Source organism: Pseudonaja textilis, chromosome 6, assembly GCF_049901715.1.
Source record: "Pseudonaja textilis isolate UNSWEBS1 chromosome 6, rPseTex1.2, whole genome shotgun sequence".
NCBI classification, from domain to species: domain Eukaryota; kingdom Metazoa; phylum Chordata; class Lepidosauria; order Squamata; family Elapidae; genus Pseudonaja; species Pseudonaja textilis.
This window is the reverse complement of record NC_141995.1, coordinates 1,310,022-1,332,446: the sequence shown is the minus strand read 5'-3', so window position 1 is coordinate 1,332,446 and position 22,425 is coordinate 1,310,022. Positions and strand designations below refer to the sequence as shown.

At 44.7% G+C, this 22,425-nt stretch overlaps 1 protein-coding gene across 2 annotated transcripts in view; it reads left to right on the top strand.

Annotated features, from left to right (window-relative positions):
* The window catches only part of CTNNA2 (catenin alpha 2), a 490,650-nt gene that overhangs the window by 90,366 nt on the left and 377,859 nt on the right, over positions 1 to 22,425 (top strand). For both annotated transcript variants that reach the window (XM_026718940.2, XM_026718938.2), the window contains exon 3: positions 13,637 to 13,832. In XM_026718940.2, the coding sequence (XP_026574725.1) occupies positions 13,637 to 13,832 (196 nt within the window). The remainder of the gene's footprint in view (positions 1 to 13,636; positions 13,833 to 22,425) is intronic.

The following is a 22,425-nucleotide window of genomic DNA, read 5'->3' as shown; positions in this document are numbered from 1 at the left end:
CTGGATTCCCAGGAGGGAGGGGCTTCATTCCAGAGGGGGCAAAGAGACAAAAAAGCTTAGATAGTTTGGTTGGGAGAAAAAGAGTTAAGAAGGCTCCTCCCTAGCAATTCTCAGAGTGTGTCCATACTACGGCAAATAGTGCTGTTGTTTTGTCAAGTTTTCTGTCTTCAGGTGAGGGACAATTAAGGAAGCGGCTCAGAAGTAATTCTGCGCGTCTTTCTCAGTTCTTTGGACCTCACAGAAAATCTTTGTAAGGTATAGAACAGGGCTGTCAAACTCCGTTTCATTGAGGGCCACACCAGGGTTGTGTTTGACCTCAGGGGAAGGGCAGATGGGTGTGGCCAGGGTGGGCGTGGCTAGCTTGGCGTCACTCGTGTCGGGGGCACCTGTGGCGGCCCAAGCGCTGTGCAAGCGAAAGCAAAGCTACGGAGTTTGACACCCCGCTGCAGAATGTGCTTAGGAAAATGGGGATCCCAGAACATCTCATGCAACACCTACATACAGGTAGTCCTCGACTTAGGACCACAACTGAACCCCCAAATTTCTGTTGCAAAACGAGATGGTTGTTAAATGAGTTTTGCCCCATTTTACAACCTTCTCACTGTTGTTCATGTGAATCACCATAGTTGTTAATTAGCTTGTCCGAAAGCTGCGAAAGGTGATCTTGTGATCCCTGGGACGCTGCAAGCATCCTCAATACGAACCAGTTGCCAAGCGTCTGAATTTGGATCACGTGACCAAGGGGATGCTGCAGTGGTCGTAAGTGTGAAAAGAGGTCCTAAGTCACTTATTTCAGTGCAGTTATAACTTCGTACGGTAATTGACAAAATGGTTGTAAGTTGAGGTGGTCTGTATGGGGTCCAGACTGGCAAAGAAGTCCGACAAGACTGCATACTTCTTATTTATTCAGCTTACATGCTGAACATACCCACAGGGAAGCTGGGCTGGAAAGTGACAATGTATTTCGAACTGGAGGAAAAATATCCTTTAATGATGTTACTCCGATGGCTGAAAATAAAATGCATTATCTGCAAGCTCTGGTAATGAAAGTCAAGCACAGTGAAAAAAATGGGACTCATTAAACACAACGAAAACTAAATTAAAGGCAAAAGGGAAAGCAGCCAGTCCCAGGAATGGTAATGAAGATATGGAAATGGTGTGTGTGTGTGTGTGTGTGTGTGTGTGTGTGTGTGCGGCTTCGATAGTTTGGGATCAGCCCTTATCTGAATCTAGCAGCCAAGAAACACGCCAGTGCCTAGCATTTGCTAGAGTCACGTTGAGGGTCTTCAGAAGGGCAGCCAGATGCCTGCAAAGTTCAGAATCATCCTCTGGACAATGATTTTTTTCCCCAGATCAGCGGATACCTGAAGAAATTAGGCTTTGAAGAATATTGATGGCTTTGAACTTCAGTGTTGAAAAGAATCCAATAATACGCTGGGCGGCCAAGAAAGCCAACGGGTCATCAAATCAAATCAACCCGGAGCTCCCACATAGGGTCTAAATCATCCCCTTTTAATGACCTCATCACCCCTGGCGGGGTGGAGTCTGGGCTACTGAATGGAGCCAGCGGCATGTTTTAAGGGGCCGGATGCTCTTCCTGTCGCCAGTGGGGAGAGAGAAATACCTGCCCCTGCCTAGGATCGGACTCCTGATTGTGAGGCGAGAGCTCCGCCTCTAGCCCCCGAGGATCTAAACCACCAGGCTCAAGTTGCGATGTTACGGGCACGTTAGATGTGAAGAGCCAAAGTCCGTGTCCCTGGGGGAAGGGAGAGGAACTTGAAGAAAAGGAGGAGGTGCCACAAGGTGATGAGGAAGAAACAACCTAAAAGCCCAGATGGAAGAGGGGTCATCTGGCAGAGGACCTCGCTCTCTACTTGGCCAACACATTGGGTAGTCCTTGACCTACAGTGGTCCATTTAGTGATCGTCGTTCAAAGTTAGAGCAGCCCTGGAAAGAGTGACTTACTAGCCTTTTACATACTTACGACCTTGGTAGCCTCCCCAGGGTCATGTGATCCAAATCCGGAGGCCTGGCAATTGTTTCATACTTACGGCCGTTGCAGGGTCCCAGGGTCATAGGGTCCCCTTTGGCGACCTTTTGACAAGCAAAGACAGCGGGGGAGCCAGATTTCTTTAACAACTGGGTTACTCACCTATCGGTTGCGGTGATTCACTTAACCACTAGGGCAAGAAATGTCGTAAAAGGGGACAAAACTCACTTCACAAATGTGTCACTTAACCACAGGTGTTTTGGGTTCAATTGTGGTCGTAAGTGAATAGTAAAAACACTCTTGGATGTAGAATTTGAGTCGCAGTTAACTACAACAGAAGAAGAGCCGTGCTGGATGATCTCAAGTACCTATTTTTGTCTACTATCTCTTTTCCATCAAGAGCTACAAGCGGTAGAAGCACCAGGGGATTGCTTAAGTCTTTCGATCTATTTTAGCCAACAAAATCTTTTGTCGTGTCAGTAATAGAGTAACAGGAGTGAGTCACATTTTCATTTCTAACTTATTACGGGTCAATGATATTGATGAAACCACATGAGTGCAGCTTGAGTTCAAAATTCCTGCTTTGAGTTGAGTTCCAGACTTTCTTTTCATTTTGGAGCTAATTTGGTAGACACTAGTCATGGTTCCATTCCTCCTTGCTTTCGGAGCAAAACAAAATAAAAAGCAGACCACTTTTTTCATAGAAAGACCCGTGAAGGATCTTAGGATATGTACAAGGGAACCTTTTAATACAAACGTATTTTTGTTACCTATGAGAGTCACAGCGCCGATGAAAAATCATTATCTCTCTATCAGAAAGCGGAGGTTATTTTTTCTTTCTTTCCGGGATGAGGAACTGCACGCGACGTTTTTCTTTTCACATTTCCCTTTTGAATATACAGAAACGGTGTTGAAGTTTTTTTTTTATTTTTAGCACAATATATGAAAATCATGTATTCTTTTATAGGATCGGCAGAGGTTTGGAGATATCCTGCTAGATGCTGAGTACGTCCTTGTTCTCACACGTTGTGTTCAGTTAATTGGAAGGAGATGCAGGCGGAATTAGACGAAAAGTTGAGCCCAGGAGTTCAATTTTGCAGAATAGAAGAGGCAAGAACGTTGTAAATTGAAAGAATTTGATCTCTTTTCCTACACAAACTTTATCCTTGTCCCTAAGCCACAGAAACATGCAAATGCTTGATGTTTGAATGTTATTATAAATAACAATTTCAAGAGACTTATTCAAGGAAGAACACAGTGAATTACCATCATGGCTCCCCCTGAGTTTACTCTTCTTTAAGCCAAGCCTACTCAGTTCTCTTAAGTGTTCTTGGTCACTCTTAGATTCCAAAACCATCGTGGTTGCTCTTCTCTGCGCTCTTTCCAGTTCCTCAACTTCCTTATTATATTGTGCATTGTGACTACTACAGAATAAAGCAGAGCTATCCATTCTGATGATCTCAACGTTATATTACGGTTGATCCAGCCCAGGGATGCGTGGGCATTTTTGGTAGCTGCAGCACGTTATTTGCTTATTCTTAGCCTGTGGTCCAGGAGGACAGTCAAATTGTGGCAAGTCCTACTGCTAACCAAGGGGTGCTTTTCTTTCAGCCATACATCTAATGTTGCTATCTAAGTGTAGAACCCTACATCAAAAGAGAATATTTGAACTGTGGGGTCCTTGGTGCTCTCTGAGCTTGGATGTTTTATTGCAGAAGTTTCATTACCAAACGTGGTGACATCATAAACGCTAGAAGGGAGCGGGGTTTGAGCTCTGTTTGTAGGCTATTATATATTCAACACCCCAATCAATGAACTACAAACTTAGACAAACATTATCAAGCAATAAACAACAGCCTAATCCAGGAACCATCAAGAACTCTCTCTCTCAGCACTGCTGACAGGACAGGCCACTTGTATATCAACAGAGAACAAATCTCACTCTCTTCTAGCACTGAGAGTGTTCCCCAGTTGGGTAATGAAATATCTGCAAGAAAGTAGCCATGCTCAGAGAGCAACAAGGACCCCAGCGAGCCCTACGTTTCTTGCCACTGAATTGCATTTTGTTAGGAAAAGTTCAAGTCTACCACCATCCATTTCAGCCTTGAGCGGTTTTTTTGGAGCGTTGGCAATTCTCTCCAACTTGGTGCCATCTGCAAATACACTGAGCATCTTTCTAGCTCCCCGATTTAGCCACGTCCAAATAAACAAGACACAGCTGCATGCAAAGGATTTTAGCGCACCTGGCCCAATTGCGTGTTCCAGTGAATCCCTAAGTGGACAGAAATTGACATCATCTCCATATGCCAACACATTATGGCATTTTTCTGCAAACATACACTTGCTCATTACTATTTATGTGCAGCTGTTTGTATGTCAATAGTAAAAGAAAAAGAAAAAGCCACACATGCAATTATTTTAGCAGGATGGTGACTTCTGATCCAGCTGGGCATAGAGACGGCGCATGTTACTTTTCCGTGCTAACAGGAAGGTCAGAAAAGCTTCCACTCTGCCCATGCACAGAACCTTCTTTGGGCTTCTGGCATTGTTGGACGAGATCTCAGACCGAGGCAGAGTGAAGCTACACAATCATTTTGTGTTCCTATTGGAAACAGGGTGCCTGCGGCCTTGCCAAGCCTCGTGGAAGGATTGATTTGTTTCAGTATTTGCAGAAGAGAAACCGAGCTGTACAATAGCTCTATTGTGTTTCAATTTTTTTAGAAAAGGAAATATCAACAAATACTATAGCATTCTCGAAGTAAGCCTCGTCTGAAATATTTGAACCTAAAGGCTTAGCATTTATGGTGGCCTTTAAGTTGTAGATATTGGTTACAGTTGGTCCTCGACTTGCAACCATTTGTTTAGTGAGCACTCGAAGTTACAACGGCATTGTAAAAAGTGACTAAGGACATTTGTATTTATGTCTGCTGCGGCATCCCCACAATTGCACGATCAAAATTTGGACCCTTGGCAATTGGCATGTATTTATGATGGTTGCAGAGTCCCGTGACCATATGACCATCTAGTGGTGTAATGGTTAGAATGTAGGCTAACTCTGCCCACTGTCAAGAGTTCGATCCTGACTGGCTAAAGGTTGACTCAGCCTTCCGTTCTTCCGAGATAGGTAAAATGAGGACCCAGATTGTTGGGGGACAAGAGGCTGACTATGTAAACTGCTTAGAGAGGGCTGGAAAGCACTGTGAAGTGGCATAGAAGTACTACTGCTATTCCTTCCTTCCTTCCTTCCTTCCTTCCTTCCTTCCTTCCTTCTAAAAGTTGACTCAGCCTTCCGTCCTTCCGAGATAGGTAAAATGAGGACCCAGATTGTTGGGGGACAAGAGGTTGACTCTGTCAACTGCTTAGAGAGGGCTGTAGAAGCACTGTGAAGTGGCATAGAAGTACTACTGCTATTCCTTCCTTCCTTCCTTCCTTCCTTCCTTCCTTCCTTCCTTCCTTCCTTCCTTCCTTCCTTCCTTCCTTCCTTCCTTGTAAAGGTTGACTCAGCCTCCCATTCCTCTGAGGCGGGTCAAATGAGGGCCCAGATTGTTAGGGGCAAAAGGCTGACTCTGTCAACTGCTTAGAGAGGGCTGGAAAGCACCGTGAAGCGGTATATAAGTCTCAGGGCTAGTGCTATCTTTTGCAACCTTCTGACAAGCAAAGTCAATGGGGATTCACTTAATAACCGGGTTACTAATTTAATAACTGCAGAGATTCACTGAGTGACTGTGGAGGCTAGAAAGATCATGAATTTTGCCCCACTATACGACTTTCGTTGCCACATTTGTTACGCGAATCGCTTTGGTTCTTAAATTCCTAACCTGGTTGATAATTGAATCGGGTTTCCCTATTGACTTTTGCTTGTCAGAAGATCAGAAAGGGCAATCCCATGACTCTGGAACATGGAAACCGCCATAAGTGTGAGTCAGTTGCCAAGCATCCAAAGGTAAATCACGTGACCACGAGCATTCCGCAACGGTCATAAGTTCTGTCGTAACTTCGAATTGCCACTAAATGAACTGTTGCAAGTCCAGGGCTATCTGTAAACAGATTTATTGTAAATAATCATATTTATAAATCAAATCTGTACCTGCCATAATTTACAAGAACCCTCGTTCATACCCAACTTGGTGTCATGAAAGGCTGTTTCTGATTCAGTCTCGGGGCCTGGGAGATTAAAGAAAGCTGCCTCCCGGCCCAGTCCTTGTTGCCTCTCGTTAACCCAGATTCTCTTGTCACACCCCTCGAGGGATAAATAGTTCCGTCCCTCACGTCTGTGCCTATCCTCCACCGTCCAGGTTGTGGCTGTCCCAAAGGTGCTTTTTCCAAAAGCAGTTGGACTTTCTTGTGTTTTTTTTTCCCTTGAAAATGTTTCCCTTCTCATCCAAGAAGTGAAACATTTTCAAGGGGGAAAAACCCCCCAAGAAAGTCCAGTTGACTTTTGGAAAAAACAGCTTTGGGACATCTTGCCCCTAATCTTGTAGACAAATAATGACTTCACATTTTAGTCTATATAGATAGAATAGAGTAGATTAGAGTAGAGTAGCATAGAATAGCATAGAGTAGAATAGCATAGAGTAGAATAGAATATTAACAGAATAGAATAATATATATTAATACATACACACAGATTCATCTGTCTAGTGTAATGCTAAGGACGATATCTGTGTGGCTCCTAGGAATTGAAAATGATGATACAATCAACCATGAAGTCCCCATCGTTTGTAAAACCCGTCACAAGAAGAAGTTACCCAGGTCACTTACTCGGTTTGTCATTTGTATTTCATTAGCTCCATTTTTGCAGAGCTGTCTTCATTTGCAGTACCTCATCCGCAAGTCCAAGAATCTTATATTGTTTTGATTAACATATTAATTAAGTCTGGATTGGATGCGATGCCAGCTGGATGAATCCTTCGGGTTCTTCAGTGTTGTATTTAACAAACACTTATTAACATTTTTTTTTTCATTTAGTACCCCTACTGATACCATATCATTGCACTCAAACATTTTCATTCAACAGTTGGACAAAGGGGTAGGGGAAGCGCTTATCCAAATTACAGAAAATACAGCATAGGATGAGCTTGCTATTATCCCAGAAGAAATTCAACTTGAAAGGTTAAAGAGTGGACCAACCGAATAGAATGAGTACAATGACATTTTATTGAGACAAGGTGTAGCTCATTTTAAAAAATATATCATCTAGCTCTCCAAATGAAATCCTGTAATTGGAATAAGGGGTGAGGGCTTTCTTTGGACACTGCATTTGAGGAAGGATTCAGTGCATCAGAGAGAGGTGGAAAGAACAGAGAGAGATGAGCAGGAGTGGCAAGCAGGTGTTAGAAGAACACAAAGGAAATTGGGTCTGCTTAGCTTTGGGAAAAATAACCCAGCTTGGATATAATTGCATTTTTCAAGTACCGGAAGAAATGTCAAATAAAGGAGAGCCTGCTGTCCATTCCAGAATGTAAGACACAGCCTTAAGTTTCATGAAAGTCAATTTTGATTGAAAGTTAAGTAAAACTTCCAAACAATAAGAACAGTTGGGCAGAGGAACCAATTATTGGTGAAGTTCCCTTCACTGGATGCATTCAAGGAGAGAATTGTAGGATTGAAGAACTGTACACTGGAAATAATTTAATTTGGATTTCCCCTGTGAGCAGATTAGATTGGACAAACGGCTTTTTCCAACTTCTATGATACACACCTCCACCCCCGCATGCGTTACCCTCTCCCCACTTCATAGCATAACTGTATTTTCCAGGTCAATTATTGTAATATTCTCTCTGGGAATATCCGAGAAGGAACGGTTTGTTGACCTATATCTGGAATAGTTCCCTTTAATTCTGCCGTTTCAATATTATAATTCTGTTCATTCACCCTTTGCACTATCTGGGCCTACGTTGTTACTTCAGGGTGTACACAACCATAGGAATGAATGGTCATACATTTCAGGCTAGTGTACAGAATACCTAATTGTGCAGGGAATCCCAAGAAGGAACCAGAATGGAAGGGAATATAGAAGAGAAATAGAATAGAATAGTATCGACACTTTAAATGAATACTACTCAACACACATTAAAATGAAATTTCATTGCATTCATCTCTCAAAAGATAAGCATTATGCAGAGGTGGGACTGGAATTCGCCATCTCCTGCATTTTAGCCTGGCGCCTTAAGCACTAGGCCAGTCTTAAGTCTAATGTTAAAGACAGGGGTGAGGGTGAGGGTTTGAGTTTGAGTTACACACGGCTTGCATTGACTTAAGATTCCCCCTCCACCGAACTCATTTGAATCAATGGATTAGGACAAATATCCGTAAAGTTGCACAGTGTAACATTTTCAAATGACTGGATGGTTTTTAAAAGGCAGTTCAGGTTACTTGATTTTTTTTTTTTCATGGTGCAGTTATTGATCATTATATGAAGAATACTCATTATAGGAAGAATACCCTAAGTTTGATCTGAATCATAGCAAACAGTGTAATTACTATAATTTTTAAGAAACGCCATTGCAACGTTAGTAATTGGCCCTTCGATATTTTTATGAGTGCCGTTTTCCCTACCATGCAGCCGTTTGAACCTTGAACTGAGGTTTTTGGGGGGTTTTATTTATTTTTTTTGTTCTCAGGGTAGCGAGTTTGATTTGTGTGAGATGTTCAGAGGTTGCTATTTGGCCTCACACATAAAGTCCGTCGCGTACAATAGGAAACTGTGGTACCTGCCCATTGAGACGATGGTCCCTCTGTTATAGTGAGGTTATATATTTAGCACTGTTACTATCCTTGATTTTTTTGTTTCTTTTGCTTTATTTGTGTCTCAGGTGGTGACCGAGAATAGCATTTTAGTGATATGCCGAATTGTAAGGAAAATTGCCGTAATTGTATTGAGAGCATTTCAAGAGAAGCGAGAGTTTTTGAGTGATTCCATGGGCTACGTTGAGGAATAACAACATCATGAGAGAATACTGATTCGGATGAAAAAGCTCACCTTTTTTCAGAAAAAAAAATATATATATCGCTAAATCTCTTTGCTGAGTATGTCTGATTGGCAAAACTTTTCTAACTGCCTAATGTAATCAAAAATGTTATCGGAATACAATGCAAAGGAAGACCAGCATCTTCAGTGTGAAATCACTAAAAATGTCTATCGTGCTGCATAATGAAAGCCTCTCTCCTCCTTTATGGGTGTCTGTAGTGCTTTACCTGCCCTTTTTTGATACCCCCAGTTATTCAGCCATTCAGTCTGTATGACCAGTCTTGTACAGGTAGTCCTTGACATATGACCACAATTACAGATTAACAGAGTTGGAAGGGACCTTGTAGGTCATCTAGTCCAACCCCACGCCCAAGTAGGAGACCCTACACCGTTTCTGACAGATGGGAAGTCCAATTTCTTCTTCAAAGTGATGAAGCTCCCACAACTTCCAAGGGCGGCTTCTGTTCCACTGGCTGATTGCTCTCCCTGTCAGAAAGTTTCTCCTTATTTCCAGGTTGAATCTCTCCTTGGTCAGTTTCCATCCTTTATTCCTTGTCTGGTGCCTTGGAGAATAGCTTGACCCCCTTCCTCCTCCCTGTGGCAGCCCCTCAAATATTGGAAGATGCTCTCCTGTCTCCCCTGGTCCTTCTCTTCCCTGGACTAGCCAGGCCCAGTTCCTGCAACCGTTCATCATAGGTTTTAGCCTCCAGTCCCCTAATCATCCTGGTTGCTCTTCTCTGCACTCTTTCTAGAGACTCAACTTCTGTTTTATTGTGTGGTGACCCAAATTTCTGTTGCTAATTTGTTAAGCGAGTTTTGCCCCATTTGATGACCTTTCTTGACACAGTTGTTAAGTGAATCCCTGCAGTTGTTAAATTAGCAACCCGGTCATTAAGTGCATCTGGGCTTCTTCCCCATTGACTTTCCTCGCCAGGAGGCCATAAAAAGGGCCTCACATGACTGAAGGACACTGCAAATGTTATAACTATGAGTTGGCTGCCAAGCACCTGAATTTTGATCACATGACCATGGGGTTGCTGCAACGGCCATAAGGGTGGAAAACGGACGCAAGTCACTTTTTTTTTATATGCCATCAGAACCTCAAATGGTCCCTAGATGAACAGTTGTAGGTTGAGGACTACCTGTATAGAGAGTGATTTATTGTGTTAAGTGTGGGATGTATCCTATATGTTGTAGTCCGCCAGCAGCCTGCGGAGCTAGCAGCAGAGTCGGACAGTGGGGAGGAACATGGGTCAATCCTGGAGTCTGGGATGGACTCAGACGAGGGTCCTGCATCCGACACGGAGACGGGGCCAGGGCCATCTGGGAGTTATGTGCCGACTCTGGAGGCTCCAGGATCTGACAGCAGTGAGGAAGAGGAACAGGGGAGCCTGTTCCCAGTGTGCACGTGCGCAGAGCTGCCAGAAGGCAAGAACAGTTAAGACAAAAGGGGCAACTCGGGAGTAAGACTTGGAGTTGATTGGCCCTCTCCCATAAGACATAAAGGAGGAGTAAAGGGACAGGAGCCTTTGCAGGAAGCAACTTTGTTCATACTGGTCGGTTGGAAACCTGAAGCTTTGTGTTGACTTTGGGCTCCATTTGGCCTTGTACAACTAATTGGAAACTTAGTCCTTGGCAGCATTTCAAGGGAGATAAAGGTGGGTGCTTATCAGACTTATCCCGAAGGACTTTGGCAGACTTCGGTGGGACTATTTACAAACTGTTTGGGACTCACTATGAGCTGTGAATGACTATAATTCACAGCTGTTGAAATAAAACAAAAGGTTTTTGGGACTAATGTGTGCTTGTTAATGTCTCAGGAAGCCTTGGTCAGAGCACTATAGAACTGTGTGTCTCAACCGTGGCCGCTTGAAGGGGTGTCGACTTCAATTTCCCGAATCCCAGAGCCAGCATAGTTGCCTGTGGAATTCTGGTAGTTGAAGTCCACACCTCTTCAAGCGGCCATGGTTGAGAAACATTGCTATAGAAAACCAAGTTTAGAAACAGATATTAATTGGGTGAAGATGATAGATGGATCTGTATATTCTTAATACATTGGCGCTACACTGCAGCCGCTCCTGAAACGCCTGGTCAAATTGCTCGAAAAGAACCACTTTTCATGATGTTGAAAATTTTGATGGAGGCCTCACAAAGAGATCTGGACCCCACCCCCCAAATAATAATAATAATAATAATAATAATAATAATAATAATAATAATAATAATATAATTAACTGGCAGGCTGTCAAATGCTTTATGAAAAGAGAAATGGGGAAAGGCAAAGAGAAGGAGTCGTCTTTGGTGGATTTCTGCCCCTGGAGAAATAAACCAGGGGTCTGAGAGGCTGATTGGCTAAGGAGGAATAATTTTACCTTTAGTGTTCGAGGACTGTTGAAGATGGGCGAGATTTTTGAAAAGGGAATTTCGAATAGGAGCCAGCAGCAGCAGCAGCAGCATCACAGCCCAGGACAAGGTTTACCTCATGCAGCCGTATTCAACCTCTGGGGATGTGGAAGAGAAATCACTTCGGTCCAGATGACGCCTCCCTTCCCCTTGCGTACACAAGAATCCCTCATGCGCCTTTTGACGCCTGACTGATGGTGTAGCCCAGGCAATCCAGCGCAAACCCTTTGAGCCTCCCTCGAGCCCATGGAATGAGACAGGCAGCTGGCGGGAGGTCACATTTCCTGTCTTTCTTATCCCTTCCCATCAGTGGCGGGATTTGACATTTTTTACTACCGGCTCTGTGGGCGTGGCTTGGTGGGCATGGCTTGGTGGGCGTGGCAGGGGAAGGATATACTGCAAAATCCCCCTTCCCTCCCCCACCCCACTGACCTGCTTTCCAGCTCCGTTCTCCTGTGCAGGGCAACCAAAGGAGACCCAGCCAATCAGCTGGGACTCAATGGGAGGCAGAGAAGAGATGGGGTTGGCAGGGCCAGGCAGAGGGGGGTATTCTGAACTACTCAACATTTCCGCTACTAGTTCCGCTCCAGAATGGGTCAGAACTGGCTGAATCCCACCTCTGCTTCCATCCATAAGTTGGATCTGAAAGTTGACTGATGGCAGGGTTGAGAATGTATGAGATGCCTATATAATTAGCAGCTCGGGTTGTTTTATAATATAACAGCAAACGTACAGTCACAGCCTATGGAACATTATTAAAATAACAAACAGTCCAGCTTGAAAAAAAATATTCTTTATAATTTATATAGCCCCAAGCTTTCTGGCGCTGTGGACCAGTGGCAGAAGGGGTTGGGCGGGGAGAGGGGATGGTTTTGTGCATGCGCACGCAGCTGGCAGAGAGGTAGGTTCCTGCATACCTGCGCTCTCCCGCCGTTTCCAACAGGTCATGGCCAGGCACTGGGCCTCGGCTTGGGGATTTGGGGACCCTTGCCTTAAACAATGAAAACAACAATGAAAAGCTTTAAATGATAATTAGAAGGAGGCTTCAGTGGTTAAAGTAATTAAGCGGTTAAGATGCTGGAAAGCCGGCAGCCCAGGTTTGAGACCCAAGCGCCACGTGACGGGGTGAGTTCCCGTCCTCACCTTAGCTCTCGTCAACCTAACAATTCGAAAGCAGGCAAACGCAAGTAGATAAATAGGCACCACTTTGGTGGGAAGGTAACAGCATTCTGTGATCTCATGCCGGCCACATGACCGGGGAAATGTCTTCAGTCAGCCGTGGCCTTGAAATGGAGATGAGCATCGCTCCCTGTAGCCAGCAACAACTGCAGGGGCTCCTTTACCTTCCACCTTTGTTTCAACCTCCTCCTGTACTAACCTGATTCCCAGGCACAAGGAACCAGAACGACACAGTGAGATGATCGGAATTGCTTCTTTATTGCTGTCCACCTATTTACAAGAATCTCACCAGGCTGGCTGCGTTTGCTTGGGAAGAGCCCGAAAAAGGTTTCAGGGGTTTTGAGGGAGGTCACGTCTGCCTGGCTTCCTACCTTTCTCCTGATTTAGGATTTATGTTGATTGCTTTTATTTAGTATCTTATGACTATCATTGAGTGCTCTCTTGTGATCATCGTATTTTAGGATTATGAACATGATTGATCACTTGTTGCTTGTATGTACATGGAGATCTTATGTACTGGAGACAAATTCCTTGTGTGTCCGTCCAATCATAATTGGACAATAAAGAGTTACTTTTCTTTCTTTCTTTCTTTCTTTCTTTCTTTCTTTCTTTCTTTCTTTCTTTCTTTCTTTCTTTCTTAATTGGACAATAAAGAGTTACTTCTCTTTCTTTCTTTCTTTCTTTCTTTCTTTCTTTCTTTCTTTCTTTCTTTCTTTCTTTCTTTCTCTCTCTCTCTCTCTCTTTCTCTCTCTTTTTCTCTTTCACTTTCTCTCTTTCACTTTCTTTCTCTTCTCCCTTCCCCTCCATCCATCCATCCATCATCCACCTTCCTACCTGCCTACCTACCTATCTACCTACCTACCTACGCACCTCTCATCTGTCTGTCTCTCTGTCTCTTCATTATTCCCTCTATTCAAGCTGGAAATTCTACCCTAATGACCATCTTAAGTTCTGCTGATGTCCTACTTCAAATTAACTTGACAAAACTTCAGCATCCAACGAAAAAGAAACAGACTTGTCACAAATACCGAAATGGGTGGGTCTCTTAGGACAATCGATACTCAAAACTGACTTCCTTGGTTTCTCCTTCCCAGGTGACGACCCTCGTCAACACCAGCAACAAAGGGCCTTCAGGGAAAAAGAAAGGCCGGTCCAAGAAGGCCCACGTCTTAGCAGCGTCGGTTGAGCAGGCCACCCAGAACTTCTTGGAGAAAGGAGAACAGATTGCGAAGGAAAGCCAAGACTTGAAGGACGAGTTGGTGGCTGCCGTGGAGGATGTGCGCAAGCAAGGTGCGTACCTGGCCCGGGGCAGGAATCCGATCAGAGCTATTGGCAGGATACAGGTGGCCTTTGACTTGCGGTGACCACCACTGAGTCCAAACTTTCTGTTGCTAAGCAAGACCATTGTTAAGTGAGTTTGGGCCCATTTTAGGACCTTTCTTGCCACAGTTATTCAGTGAGTCACTGCAGTTGTCAAGTTGTCAGTAACACTGAACCTCTGGCTTCCCCATTGGCTTTGCTTCTCAGGAGGCTGCCAAAGGGGACCCCGGGAAACCCCGCAGCTGTCCAGAAAAGACCCCCAACAACACCCAGTTGCCCGGTGTCTGAATTTTGATCACGTGACCCTGGGGATGCTGCAATAGTCGTTAACGTGAAAACCGGTCATACGTCACTTTTTTCAGTGCCGTTCCATTGTGATTCATGTTTGCCAGGATTCCTTCTGTGAGTTGTCACTAAATGAACTGTTATAAGTCAAGGACTGCCTGTAATAGCCATAGCCCTTAGACTTATATACTGCTTCACAGTGGTTTGCAGCTCTCTCTAAGCAGTTGACAGAGTCAGCCTCTCCTTCCTTCCTTCCTTCCTTCCTTCCTTCCTTCCTTCCTTCCTTCCTTCCTTCCTTCCTTCCTTCCTTCCTTCCTTCCTTCCTTCCTTCCTCTCTTCCCCATTTAGACTTATATACCTCTTCACAGTGCTTTGCAGCCCTCTCTAAGCAGTTGACAGAGTCAGCCTCTTCTTCCTTCCTTCCTTCCTTCCTTCCTTCCTTCCTTCCTTCCTTCCTTCCTTCCTTCCTCCCTCCCTCCCTCCCTCCCTCCCTTCCTTCCTTCTTCCCTCCCTCCCTTCATTCCCATTTAGACTTGTATACCTCTTCACAGTGCTTTGCAGCCCTCTCTAAGCAGTTGACAGAGTCAGCCTCTTCCTTCCTTCCTTCCTTCCTTCCTTCCTTCCTTCCTTCCTTCCTTCCCTCCCTCCCTCCCTCCCTCCCTCCCTTCCTTCTTCCTCCCTCCCTTCATTCCCATTTAGACTTGTATACCTCTTCACAGTGCCTTTGCAGCCCTCTCTAAGCAGTTGACAGAGTCAGCCTCTTCTTCCTTCCTTCCTTCCTTCCTTCCTTCCTTCCTTCCTTCCTTCCTTCCTTCCTTCCTTCCTTCCTTCCTTCCTCCCTCCCTCCCTCCCTCCCTCCCTTCCTTCCTTCTTCCCTCCCTCCCTTCATTCCCATTTAGACTTGTATACCTCTTCACAGTGCTTTGCAGCCCTCTCTAAGCAGTTGACAGAGTCAGCCTCTTCTTCCTTCCTTCCTTCCTTCCTTCCTTCCTTCCTTCCTTCCTTCCTTCCTTCTTCCCTCCCTCCCTCCCTCCATTCCCATTTAGACTTCTATGCCACTTCACAGTGCTTCCCAGCCCTCTCTAAGCGGTTGACAGAGTCAGCCTCTTGCCCCCAACAATCTGGGCCCTCATTTTACCCACCTCGGAAGGACGGAAGGCTGAGTCAACCGTTAACCGGTCAGGATCGAACTGCCGACAGTGGGCAGAGTCAACCTGTGATACTGCATTCTAACCACTGCTCCACCATGGCAATAATAATAATAACAACAACAACAACAGTAATATATAATATGAACACATCGTACCTTGAATGTTGCCTGCTCGTCTCTTGTGTGGTGATTCGGAATCAGTGGAGCAACCTATGGAGAATTGCCCTGGGCTCCGTCTCTTTTTTGCGCACATTTCCCCAAGGGACCTGTGAGGGAATTCGGGACGCTTTTGCAAACCCATCTTGGAAGCGAGAGCGGCAGTTCCCGGCCTCACGTGGTTCTTCTCGTAGGAACTGATTGCATGAATTATTCCTGTCAAGTCTATGATCACAGTTGTCGGCTGCGGAAGAATATCTTGGGTGCCGTGTTTTATAGAGTGTAATTACGCATTCCAACTTAGGTTTAATTGTAGTCCCAGAAACATATTTCACGGCGTCGATTAATTTTTATTTACTTATGCTTCGATTTTATTCCCTTGCTCTTCTTGACTGACGTTTGCGGGCCTTCAGCGACCCAGAGAGCCCCTTTCAAAAGGAGGGGAGAGACCCCATTGACTGGCAGCCGCTACACGTCTGCCTTATGCCTGGAAACATGACTGTAGAGGTCGTCCTTATTTAGTGACTACAATTAGGACTGTCCACTTAAGAGTTAAGCAAAGCTGCCGCTAAGTGAAACTGAAATTTCGCTTTCGGACGTTAGCTTTCCCTCTGCTCTGCTCTACTGACCTGCAAAGGTTGCTCATGTGAAGATGGGCTGCCGAGTTGCTTTCTCAACACCCCGGTCACTGAGAACAGCGAAGGGTCTTCTGCTGGCAGGAAACAAAACAAAATAAAATAAAAAACAGAGCCAATGTTTCCTAATGAGACTGCAGATCCGGGACTCTAGCAGTCCGGAGGGAAAGGGGAGGAATGCTTCATTCTTGGAAAAAATTTTTTAAAGAACCCCAAATTAGCTTGTCTTGCAATCTAATCCCATACAGAAAACCTTGATTACGGTAAACATAGATCTCATTTTCATACTGGTAGTCCCTGACTTATGACCATAACTGAGCCCAGAATTCACATTGCTAGGCAGGACAGTTGTTCAGTGAGTTTTGCCTCATGTTATGACCTTTCTTGCTTTGCAGTTGTTAAGCGAATCACTGCAGTTGTTTTGAGTTAGGAACGTGCTTCGTAAGTTGATCTGGCTTCCTCAGGTGGTCTTTGCTTGTTGGAAGATCACCAAAGGTGGATCTCGTGATCCCCAGGGGGGCACCGCGGCCACCATAAACCCAGCGTCAGGTTCCAACAAATCCAGCCTCATTCAGATCAAAAGTCTCTAGCCGCATCTTTCAGAGAGAAGTAAATTGATTTATTAGGAGTGGCCATGTCGGCACGTGGCTGGGGGCAGCCCATACTAAAACACATCGTTCATTTCCCCCTTGACCCTGGTCTTCCCCCCCCAACCCCTTGGATGTGTATTCTCCAATGGGACACCTCCATAGCCAAGAGCCATCAATCAGGCTCTCCAATAACCTTCTTATGCTCTGACAACTTTGGGCTTCCGGGACGATTATCTGGGCATTTAAGGAATGCCTTGTTTCCCCCCCACTCCCTTATTCTGGCAGCTAAAAAGACAAAAGTTAGTTGATACACAGGACAGTTGCCAAGCCTCCAAATTTTGATCATGTGACCATGGGGATGCTGCAAAGGTCGTAAGGGTGAAAGATGGTCATAAGTCACTTTTTGCAGTGCCACTGTAACTTTGAACGGCCATGAAATGTGTAGTTGTGAGTTGAGAACTACCTGGATCAGAACTTTCTTCCAATCCAATGTTAATTTCTGGAAAGCTGCATTAAAAATTATTATTTAAGTCCTCTTTCCTTTTCTGTTGAACTGATAACAACTGGGGATAGAGAGCTTGCTAAATTTAATTCTGCAACAGTGGGCTAGTATTGATGTATCTGTAACTAATTTTTTTTTTTACTGGGGAAAAAATATTTATAACCAGTTCTTGCAATTTGCTGTCTGTTTCAATTGTTATTCAGCTTTGCCAGGATTCATTCCGTGAGTTATTATGTGCTAAATGTCACTCTATGCAAATATTTTGTTGTTAGTCCTCTCAGGTCCCCTGCAAATCCATTAATCACTTTACAGCTCTGAGAAAACAGAGATTGTGAAAGGCATCATATTCTCTGTGCCTGGGTGATATGAAGCACTTGGGATGAATGAACAGACACCCTGTAAAATCTTCGAAAATATATTGCATTTTACCTTTTTGCAGTAATATTTCTAATAATCTTAAGTGGTGAGCCGTAAGCTAGTTACCAAAGGTAGTTGAAATAGAAAGGAAAATTACAGCTCTACATATCTCAGTTTATCCCCTGCCGCCCTAAATTAATGTCCTCTCTCTTACTGTAATTTGAATGTGAACTAAAATTAATATGGAGGGTAAATTCTGAAGCAGAGCCCGCGCCAAATGCAGACAAAACCTGGATTCAGGCTGACCTGAACTGAATTTGCTCTTGGACTGGATCTTCGCCGTGAAATTCCTGTGGAGATCTGCAGTGGAAGGACAGAGCACTTGAATGACACTGGGAGCCTTCATAATGGCTCCAAAGAGCGTCTAGCAGGAGTCTCACTCAGTTTCACTCAGGGCTGCATCAGGGCCTTGATTGACCTCAGGGGGCTGGGCGGGTGTCCCCAACTGGATGGGTGTGGCTAGCTTTACGCACTCCCCCAGCTGCTGGGGGAGTGTTTCCTCTTTGCATTGGGTAGACCAGGACGGCCCCGTGGGGCGGATCTAACCACATTGCGGGCCGGATTTCGCCCACAGGCCTTGAGTTTGACATCCCAGACATGGAGACTCCAAACTGATGACATGTTTGACCCTGCCTCCAGGGTCAGCTCAGTTATCTCTTATGCACATTGTGTTGAACATATTGTTGGAAAGCAGATCACAACTCTCTCTCCAAAGGGGTTGCATTCTGTCATGACTCAGAGGATTGCAATGTCTCACCTTCATGGATCCCGATAAACAAGGTTGTGATGGCATCTCAGTCTCTTCTTTAGGTTTCGCAAGACTTTGTTCAGGCTTGACAAGACCTCCTTTGAATCTGAGCCCAGGTGTAGGAGATGACCAGGCTGGGCCTGAGGGAAGCGTCAAATGTGTCCTCAGCCTTGAGTCCCTCCACATCTGGAAGAGACCTAAGTCCAGCCTACTTTAAATTCCGTTGAGTTTTATTGACCGCCAACTGACTTTGACCATTAGTAGTTCAGATTCTTGTAGAGAGCTTTAAACCTGAATATATTCACTCGAACTGCCTGGACTCTTAATTGGTACCAGATTTGTAACTCAGATGTGCAATCCTTGAGATGCCCAGCATTGTTTCGTGGATGAGGGGAACCGGTGAGTATTGTTGCGGCTTTGCCCATCACAGTCTCCACTTTGGTCTTGTGCCTGTATATCAAATGTTTTTATCTCACATTTTGTAGCTACTTCTAAGCCGGGGTAATGCAGTGGCGAGAGTGCAGTACTGCAGGCTCCTTCTGCTGACTGCCAGCTGCCTGCAATTAGGCAGATCGAATCCCACCAGGCTGAAGGTGGACTCAGCCTTCCCTCCTTCCCAGGTGGGTCAAATGAGGAGCCAGGTGGTTGGGGTTTGCAAGAGGCTGACTCTGTCAAAACTCCTTAGAGAGGGCTGGGAAGCCCTGTGAAGAGGCATGGAAGTCTTAAGTGCTGTTGCTGTTGCTGCTTGACCAGCTAATGTAACTACCTACCTGCGGCATGTGATTTTTCATTTTCTTCTGCTTCTGAAGATTGTGGGAACTTCCCTTGTCTTCTTTATATGTCTGTCTGGCAGCAGTTTCAGAATTCCACACCGCGGCTAATTCCATTTTGCTATGAATTTCCTCTAGGAATTTGCATAATGCACACCCGTCTCTTACACCGCCGGTGCCTCCTTAAGGTTTTTTCCTCACGCTCTGATACTTTCATTAAAATTCTTTGAACCTCCATAGCTCTCCGGTGGCTCAGTGCAAAGTTTCGTTTCTCCTAGCAATCACCTCACTGGGAAGAAAGGAAGGACACTGTGCGTTTCTGCAGGATGAGCCCAATTTCAGGCTTTTTCATGAAGGCTGGATCAATTCCGCCAAGAGAAAGGGGATCTTTGGACCAAGTGATCTTCCTAAGGGTCACAGCCACCTTCTGCTTATTATTATTATGGTTTATCCCACTGCCAGCCAGATATTTAGGCTGCGAACAGGTCAATGTTGCTTGCTGGTGTTAGAGATATGTGTCAACTTGCAAAGCTTTCTGAAGACACCTCGCAGGAAGGGGCAACAGGGCCAAAGGCAAGGCGTGAACTGGGTGAAGTTAGAGCTGGCTTCACTTAGTTCGTGCCGACACGGCGCTCCTAATAAACACCTGGATTTTTCTTGCTCAGTGGCTCGAGGCTCCTGCTTTTATTGGGGCATTGGTCGGAACGTGGACGTTGCAGGACGTAAATTGTTCCACTTAGAGCTGCTTTTTGCAGTTGACTGTTGGTGGTTTTTGTCAGAGCTGATGGTATCCAAGGGGTGCTCCAGATGTTTTGCTATTGTACCCAGGCACTATGGAGAGAAGTGCTGCTCCTATTGGTGCTGCCATTGCCTTCTTTTGCCACAGTTGTTCCACAGTTATTTGCAGGTCTTATGTATCCTCATTGTTAAATTTCTAATGGTTCCCCATTCCACAATACATCTCTTAAAAAAAAAAATCTTAGTCATATATTTTTCTTTCTGATTTTAGTTAGGCCTTCCTTCCTTCCTTCCTTCCTTCCTTCCTTCCTTCCTTCCTTCCTTCCTTCCTTCCTTCCTTCCTTCCTTCCTTCCTTCCTTCCTTCCTTCCTTCCTTCCTTCATTCCTTCCTCCCTCCCTCCTTCCTTCTTTCCTTCCTTCCTTTCTTTCATTCTTTCCTTCCTTCCCTCCCTCCTTCCTTCCTTTCCTCCTCCTTCCTTCCTTCCTTCCTTCCCTCCCTCCCCTCCCTTCCTTCTTTCCTTCCTTCCTCCCTCCTCCCTCCCTCCTTCCCTTTCCTTCCTCCCTCCCCCTCCCTCCCTCCTTCCTTCCTCCTCCATCCCTCCTCCTTTCCTCCCTCCCTTCCTTCCCTCCTTCCTTCCTTCCCCTCCCTCCCTCCTTCCTCCCTCCCTCCCTCCTTCCTTCTTTTTCCTTCCTTCCTTCCCTCCCTCCCTCCCTCCTTCCTTCCCTCCTCCTCCCTCCCTCCTTCCCTCCCTCCCTCCCTCCTTCCTTCTTTCCTTCCTTCCTTCCCTCCCTCCCTCCCTCCCTCCCTCCTTCTTCCTACCAACCTATCTACTTCTTTTTCCTATCTAAGCATAATGCAAATTTTCACCCTTCTCAACAGTATTGTATTGGGGGGAAAAACTAACTCTTTTAGTTTACACCGTATTCATCTTATTGTGACCCTGGATCATCACAAATTCAGTTAGAAATGACATTGATGTATTGATTGCAGAGGTTTCATGTTGCATCTTCCTTCTAAAATTTCTTCTATCTGTACCAAAAGTGTCACTCAGGTATGCTTACTAAGGACTCAATTATTACATTCCAGGTTTGAAGGAATGAGACTGCTTACCTCACATCTCTGTCAAGGGAGAACCTGACCTTCCTCATGGGTTATAACAACTTCTCCATTATAAGCAGCCTTTATGGGTTTTCAGCTTGTTTAATCTCATGTTTTTCTTATGTTTTAACTTTTAGGTATTCATTCTGAGATGCCTAGCTCAAATGGCAGTCATTTCTTACCCATCAACACTTTTAAAAAAAATCCTCATCTTACTTCTTGCCGTACTCGGTTCTTCAATCCTAAAACTTTTATTAATTAAATCCAATTCATTTGATTATACATGAGACATTTATAAAATGCATGTGATGAGGTGAAAAAAAGAGACCAGATATAGGAGAGGAGAAGAGAGAGCTAGAAGGTGGTAGAGTTAAGTGCATCGGAAGCTTAGAATCGTTTCATGCTCACAAGCTCCCCAAGTCCAACCCCTCCTGAATGCCATTTATCCTTATCTGGCACCAATTCTTTGCACCTGACAAAGACAAAAGCTTTGGTTATAATTTACCAGGCAGAAAAATCTCAGGATTGGATATAGCACAAATTTTTTGAATTCTAGCACTGTCCTTGAGTCCAGAACCCAGAGGAAATGTCTTCCAACATCTGTAACGTCTGAACAAAGTTTCCCAAGTAACCATCATCCTCAATACACAGAGTCTCAGTTAATGAAATGTTGGTTAATTCAGTTCCAGATGGGTAACTTTTCAGCCTCTTTCTCGCAGCCCTAAGAAAAAAAGGCAATGGCCAACCATCTGCAAAAATGCTGCCGAGAAAACTGTAGGGACCTCACCCTGTAATTGCCGGAGTTACTCAAGCGTTACTCAAAAGCCCAGACCACATAAAGTTACATCTCCTTTAGTATAAACATTTATATAGTGTTTCTGGCGCTCCCATTCATACTCCTTGTACTTCGTTTACTGCTGACCTATCTTAGAGTATCATCACCATACAGTACACAGAACCAAAGGGGGATAAACTTGCACGATGAACAAAATTTCGCCACATGACATAAACGGAAATTAAAAACAAAAACAAATCTCTTTTTATTGCAAAGTGACATTCGCTAGGTGCCGTATGCAAGCTTTGATAGCTGAAAGAAGATTAAAAAAAAAAGGTTTTTCATCCTTCTTCTACTAATGGCAGTAGTTTGCAATGATTAAAATCTATACATTTAATCTATACCTTTAATGGCCCATGTCTTATGCGAAGCTGCGGGGGGTTGGCTCCAAACCCATTTAATCGCCTTAGGAAAATCTGGATGCGGTATAGTCTTTAAGTGACATTGATGTTTTTTGTCACTCTGAAGCTAGTCAGTCACAATGAGCGTTTGAATACATGACAGACGGTTTACGGGCCGTTGTGGGGAAGGAAGCCCTGGTAATACTCTCCCCCCACCTTTAAAAAAATAGATACAGCATTAAGAGCCACTTGAGACAAACAGAGGGAAATTATTTCAAGGGCAGTAAATGATGCTGC